This window comes from Musca domestica, unplaced genomic scaffold, assembly GCF_030504385.1.
Source record: "Musca domestica strain aabys unplaced genomic scaffold, Musca_domestica.polishedcontigs.V.1.1 14, whole genome shotgun sequence".
In the NCBI taxonomy this organism is placed as follows: domain Eukaryota; kingdom Metazoa; phylum Arthropoda; class Insecta; order Diptera; family Muscidae; genus Musca; species Musca domestica.
Window position 1 is genome coordinate 472922 of NW_026712192.1, and position 6993 is coordinate 479914.

Genomic DNA, 6993 nt, shown 5'->3' on the forward strand with positions numbered 1-6993 from the left:
GGACATATTCTTTAAAAATCCTCGTCATTTATAAAACAGTCTTCAAAATTTCACGATATTGGCTCAGCTAGTACTTCAAGAAATTTTCATTAATACTGCACTAGCTTTTAAGATATGTTCAAAAAATCCCCAATTGTAGGTCAGATAGTATTTGAAGAAATAGTATTAAAAATTACCTTAATAGCTCTTATATATACTTCTTTCAAAATCCATCTCATTGGACTTAAAGTCCTTCAAAAAACATAGTCCACAATAATCCACAATTATTTAAATATATTCTTTAAAGCCACAACGAATGAAATGTCTCTTACCTTGGATGCCACCAAAAATCGTAATTCGCCAAATCTTTAGCTTGGCTTGCCTTATTAAAAGATTATTTGCAAGATTTTCTTGATGCTTTATGCAATAATTTATTTTATGGGAAATTGGTCAGCCAAAGATAAACAATAGTTCGCTTCATATATTTTTATTTTTTGGACTATTAATTTCTTTTTCAAAACATATACTCTTTTAAGTATTTTTTTTTTTTTCAAATTGAAAAGTGTTTCTATTTTTTACAATTATGGGTTTCCGTTTGTTTCGCAGGTTTTGCTTTTTTCAATTGACGAAAAATGTAACGGATTAAAATTGAATTGCAGTGTATTACCGCCTTCATAGATAAATTGGGCGTACTTACACTCACTATCTGCTATTAATCACACTATTCACCAATAGGTGGCCACCGTTCGAATGAGATAAACAAACATGTACAACAAACAAAAACCCAGCCGATTTGCCTCTATTGCAATACTAGTGTCAAATTTGATAACAGGTTAAAAAGAATCTAAAAAGAACCGTAAAATAAGTCACGTAAGGTTTGATTATTAAATGGTTGAATATTGTTTTAAAATATCATTTTGCGGCAGCTAAGACTAATATGAAAATCAAGCAACGCGTCTTGTTTGGTTATATCCATGGCAGAAGAATATAGGTAGACACGTAGACACAGCTACTGGGACAATGAACTGTCAAACCAATTTTGGAATTGAAAATGTTGAATGAAAAATTATTTAAATTTGTAAAAATTGTTGAAAAAAGCGAATTATAATAACCTCCGAACGACGTCGTATAAGAAAACATATAAAAATCTACTTATATTTGAAAAAACATTTAAATTTTTTGACATATCAATGCTCCCAAGCATGGTAGAAGAGATAGGTAGACGCATCGACACAGCTGCTGGGACAATGAACTGTCAAACCAAGTTTGGAATTGAAAATGTTGAATGAAAAATTATTTAAATTTGTAAAAGTTGTTGAAAAACGCAAATTATAATACCGTCCAAATGACGTCGTATGAGAAAAATATAAAAATCTACTTATATTTGAAAAAACATTTTTTGACATATCAATGCTCCCAAGCGTTGATGCATCTACCTGTATTCTTCTGCCATGGTTATAATAATGATAGAAGATTGTCATTCCGACTTTTCAGTCGAATTTGTCTTAATTTCATTGGAGGAAATTATCAGATTGTTCCAAACAAATTTCACCCGATTATTCTGGGGGTTTGATCCTTAGAAACTGGCATAAAATAAAATGTTATTTAAGGATTACAGAGGAACTAACAGCACCTAGAAAGTTTTCCCAAAATGCCGAGTTTAAAATTTATATTTTTATAACCCAAAGCTTAAGCCAAAGAACGCTGAAAAATAGACTTTTTATTATTTTTATAAAATATGCCATTCGTCATACGTACAATTTTAGATATGAAAAACCATTTAAAAAAATGACAGAGTCGAGCATGGTACTATGATATCAAGGTAGGGCTATGATACCATATGATTTTAATTATTTTATTTTCTTGGCTTAATATGTCATCTTTATTTGTTTATGTATGTGTTTTCTTTCCAATAACAAAAAAAATTGTTCAGAAAACATTCAAATTCGGGTGTTTTCAAAATGTTTATTTCAACGTATGCATCGACAAAATCTAGAGTTTTTGTAGCGAAATAATCCTTTAGAGATATATAGTACATGATTTTAAAAAGAAGTGTTGACCTTTCATTCACTTATCGTGGTTTTCAATTATTTATTCAAAATAAATGCAACAAGTTGTTTGATTTTTTATTGTTTTGATACTAATTCTGACATTACAAGCCAAACAGGTAGACCTCTATACTTGCAATTTTTTCAAAGTTGGCCTACCTTCTCTTTATTGTACCATGTATGGGAGCTATATCCAAATCTGAAACGATCTTGATAAAATTTGACAAAGATATTTCTGAGCTGTATTTCATATATTTACCTGAATATCGTTATTACAGAGTGCATATTACGGCTGTGGGTAACAAGTATAACAAATCGGATGAACAATATATATGGAAGCTATAGCTATATCTGAACCGATCTTCACCAAATTTGACATACTACCTTCTAGACGCAATTCGGTCGTAAGTGCCAAATCTCATCCCATTTGGGATGAGACGAAGTTATGTATGGGAGATATATCCAAATACGAACCGATCTCGATGAAATTCAGCAAAGATATTTCTGAGCTGTATTTGATATATTTCCCCAAATATTGTTGTTACAAAATGCATATTACGGCTGCGGAGGACGAAAACAAGAAATCGGATTAACAATATATATGGGAGCTATAGCAATATCTGAACCGATTTCCATAAAATTTGGCATACTTATTTTCAGGTCTAATTTGGTTGTATGTGCAAAATTGCATACTGATATTACACGTTTGGTGCACAATAAAAGACAAATCGGACGAAGATATATATGGGAGCATTATCTATTTTTTTACCGATTATCTCCAATTTCAAATTCGACTGAATGTATTTTTTTTACAAAAACAGGCTTCATTCAGAAATTTTAATTCTAAAAATGTTTTGACAATTTATTATACCATCAAATGTGTTGATGCGGTATTATTTTATAATGGTACCAAAATACAGTTGCTGTGTTCCAGAACCTGCAAGAACCGGGTTTTGGATTTTTTTCGATGTCACAAAAGGAAAAATCTGTTATCGTAGTAAAAACGTTTACATTCTTGCAGGTACTGGAACATAACAATTGTATTGAAAAATAAAAACAAAATCAACGATTGGAAGATACGTACATTGCGGATTATTAAGAGTGTTAACCAGTTTTGCCATGGAATTGAGAGATTGAATACTTTGAACAATAATTTTTAGAAAATATCCAAACATTTCATTCATTTTCGCGCTATTTAAATCATTTTAAAAATGAGTAAAAATATTAATTGTCAATAATTCTGACAGGAAGCGGGCATAGGAGAAAGTTAAAAGCAACATGAAACTAATCAGAACAGACGAAAGTATGAGATGAACTAAAGGAACTATATGAACAAAGCGGCTGCATATAGCTCCGATGGTTCATTTCGCTGAATAATTCTTTTGAACTTTAAGCGCCTTTATTTTGAATACAACATTTTTGTAGCTTTTGTTTATAGAGTTTCTCTTAAAAATGGATAATAATGATATTCCAATAATAACTGATACTGAAGCGGAGACAAGTATTGAGCAGGATCCTGAAGAAAAAATTGCAACAATTGCCAGCAATGCAACTCAAAATATAACAAAAAGTTTATTTAACTTGACATTGGAAAATTGTGAGTAAAAGTTGCGCTTACACTACTAGAACTTAGCGACACCACAAGAAAATATGTCCGCAAAGCTCCTTATCACTATTTAACATAGGCTATATAAATCAGTAGCAAATGATAAATATGAATCCCAAACGGGATTCATACCCTCATGCCCCTGCGAGGCCAACCAGTAAAAAAATGATAGTGACCCTAAGCAAGAAATTAGCCGCGCGATTGATATATTTTATATATATTTTAATTAAACAACGTTGATAAAATATGCAGAATAAAATTGATATTGGTTGACTCTTTATGAACCTATGCAAAGAGAAGTATCCAAAGGCTGACTATATTTTTTTGTGTTTTTTATGTATTTGAATTCAATCCGATTCCGTATACCATTTATTATTTTACCGACTAATTGTCTGCTACAATATTTTCTATTTTTTTCAGTCGAAGATGAAGAAGAGCAAAACAGCTTAGAATTCAAAGCGTAAGCATTTTTTTATAAATTAGTTGCAAATTTAACACGCTCAATTAAAATTACATTTCAGTTATGAATCTCGTTTGCATCAGGAGATGAAGGATTGGAAAACACTGCTGCGCCAAACATACAGTGACTTGAAGAAGGCCAAACAAAAACATCCGATTATTGATAAATCAGTATTATCACATGAGAAAATAAAATACTTGGAAAAGGCACCTTGCTTGCAAAACTTCATAAGAGAATCTCTGGATTTTCGGCATCAGGCTTATATATTTTTGGAATTAGATTATGCCGATACAATGGATATGATAAGAAATTTGGAAGATCAATGTGAGCACCGTTTAAATCAGGTTATGGCAGAGAAAATCAGAGAAAACCTGGCTAGCTTTTCAAAAAACCGAACGAGACAATTCTAAAATAATACAACAAACAATTTTTTTTTAAAAATATACTTAGTTATACATACATACGTGTCAGTATATAATTTTATAAAACTAGTAAACTATTAAAACTAATTATTAGCATTGTTTTTTATATTTCTGTTATTCTTTGCCCCAGGCAGCTAAATATTTCATTAAATCAGTCAAACTTTCAAAGTCAGTACGACTTTTGGGCGGCTCGTCACTAGTTATCTTTGGTAAAGCACTTCCCATTTTCATGCGAAATTCTTCCATCTGTACTCACAAAGAAGAATTGTTAAAAAGGTATCTTTCTCATAAGGATACAATTTACTTACATTTTTAGCTCCTGACAGCTTCCAAACACCAAAGCAGAATGCTCCCGTACCCAAGACCGCGTATAAAGTACCCCAACCAAGTGCACGCATAGCTAAAGCTGACCCTTCGTCCAGTAAAACCAACGTTTTTGTCCCACCTTTCTCCAGGAGTTTCGATTCCGATTTTTTCGCCTTTCCAAGTGTCCTAGAAAACCCAAATAATGCCGATATGCCACCAACTAGACCAAGAAAAGCGGCCCCTGCAATGAATGCACGCGCAGTTTGTGTTTTGTAATCAAAAGTTATTTTGTTGCAGCGACCAAGTAGCCGGACGACGTTGTTATTTTGTACCCACATACCTTGTATTCTATGCTTTTTATCATCTGTAATTGTTGTCTGCGGTTCACCCATCTTTCTTCTGTTAATTTTATTGAACTTTTCCTTTTTTAAGTGTTATCCGGATTTCTCTTACAATTTTCCCAGCCGTCTTTTATTTACATTTTCTTGTTTTTGTATACGGTCTACATGTCATTGAACTGACTTTTCATTTCAACAAGTTGGGTGTGTTCAGTGAAAGACAGATATGTTTGCCCCATAAAAATGCTACTGACTAAGTGGTTTCATAAAGAATTCATTCTTAATATAGGAATATCTTGTTTTCATATATACGATGTTGCCTTCCGTTGGTAGTATCCCATTGTCTAACGTTACATTAAACACCAAATTTGGTGTGAGTGTGGAGCACAACTCCACTGTGTGTGTTGTATGTTCAGTGATATGCCAAATGTAGTTAAAATACAACTCTGCCAATGTTTACATGATTAACTTGAGGTTATTTTTTGGCAACACATAGAACACCGAAACGAAAATGTCTAGAATAATTTTAAACGCAATTAGAAATTCACGTAATATTACAAGTAATAGTAATAAATTAATTCTCAGGTATGGAAATTCCATAAGTTTATTGTTTATATTAAATACATGTCGTCTTCATTTGCACAGAGATGTTATGCAAAAGAGGGGGCTGATGCAAAATGGCTGGAAAATTCAACAATCGCAGGCGAGTTCAAAACTATTGGAAAACCATCTGAATGGTGGAAAAATGCTTCAGCAATGTCAACGTACAATGTTTATACAAACACAAGATACACCAAATCCAGACAGTTTAAAATTTCTACCAGGCATTGAGGTTTTGGGTAAAGGCAATACATATGATTTTCCTGCTGTATCTGCTGCCTATTGCAGTCCTTTGGGTAGGAATAATGAGGTATATTATGTCGGCGATATTAATAGCTCTCGTCAATTATAGCCAAACTTCTGTTCCGCATTGAAGGAGTACGTTCCGTGTTCTTTGGTAGTGACTTTATAACCATTTCTAAAGAAGAGGAGGCTGAATGGGCTATTATAAAGCCAGAAGTATTCGCTGTCATAATGGATTTCTTTGCCAGCGGATTGCCCATATTGAATGAAGCCAAACCCAATGCAGACACAGAAATCAACGAAGACGATGATGAAACTGTGATGATGATTAAAGAGTTGCTGGATAGTCGCATTCGACCGACAGTACAAGAAGATGGTGGTGACATCATATTTATGGGCTTTGAAGATGGTATCGTTAAATTAAAAATGCAAGGTTCTTGTTCGTCTTGTCCCAGCTCGATAGTCACTCTAAAGAACGGCGTGGAAAATATGCTGCAATTCTATATTCCCGAAGTACAGGGAGTGGAACAGGTCTTCGATGAATCGGATAAAGTCGCCGACAAAGAATTTCAAAAATTGGAAGAGAAAATAAATGGAAAAGAAAAGGGCACTTCAACTGAGGCGAAGTAAAGGCATGACTATTAAGTTTGAAGGATATCAAAACTGACTAACATTTATCATCAGTTGGCGTGATAGGATAAATTTAAGCGTTATATTGTGAGTCTAGCTTTAATAAATGTTATTAGCTTATTGAGATTATCTGTGTTTTATATAAATTTCATTGGCATACAATTAATTGCAATTAAAAACATTGCCAGGGTAAGGTACTGTTTGGCACTGCGAAACAAATTTTAATGTTTAAGGAACTCTTATTTATATATGCAAAGAGAAACGTACTTTTCTATACAACTGCCTAAGTATATAATTCGAAAAAGATAACTTAAATTTATTTGAACATTTTGGTTTGAGGATGTAGTTTCCGACTTTTCAA

The 6993-nt window shown here is 32.8% G+C and overlaps 3 protein-coding genes across 3 annotated transcripts; 2 read left to right on the forward strand and 1 right to left on the reverse strand.

The window, feature by feature from the left end:
• Positions 1-3411: 3411 nt before the first annotated feature.
• LOC101891201 (uncharacterized) lies at positions 3412-4602 on the forward strand. The gene is made up of 3 exons (XM_005189120.4): positions 3412-3624; positions 4054-4093; positions 4155-4602. The coding sequence occupies exons 1-3, from the start codon at positions 3480-3482 to the stop codon at positions 4501-4503; spliced, it is 534 nt and encodes a 177-aa protein (XP_005189177.1). The 5' UTR covers positions 3412-3479; the 3' UTR covers positions 4504-4602.
• On the reverse strand, positions 4511-5367 carry LOC101890682 (transmembrane protein 242). The gene is made up of 3 exons (XM_005189117.4): positions 5162-5367; positions 4824-5062; positions 4511-4761 (listed from the first exon to the last, which is right to left on the reverse strand). The coding sequence occupies exons 1-3, from the start codon at positions 5211-5213 to the stop codon at positions 4630-4632; spliced, it is 423 nt and encodes a 140-aa protein (XP_005189174.1). The 5' UTR covers positions 5214-5367; the 3' UTR covers positions 4511-4629.
• Positions 5368-5584: 217 nt separating this feature from the next.
• Positions 5585-6758, forward strand: LOC101890510 (NFU1 iron-sulfur cluster scaffold homolog, mitochondrial). Its single transcript, XM_005189116.4, has 3 exons — positions 5585-5744; positions 5805-6055; positions 6112-6758. The coding sequence occupies exons 1-3, from the start codon at positions 5671-5673 to the stop codon at positions 6630-6632; spliced, it is 846 nt and encodes a 281-aa protein (XP_005189173.1). The 5' UTR covers positions 5585-5670; the 3' UTR covers positions 6633-6758.
• Positions 6759-6993: the final 235 nt, after the last annotated feature.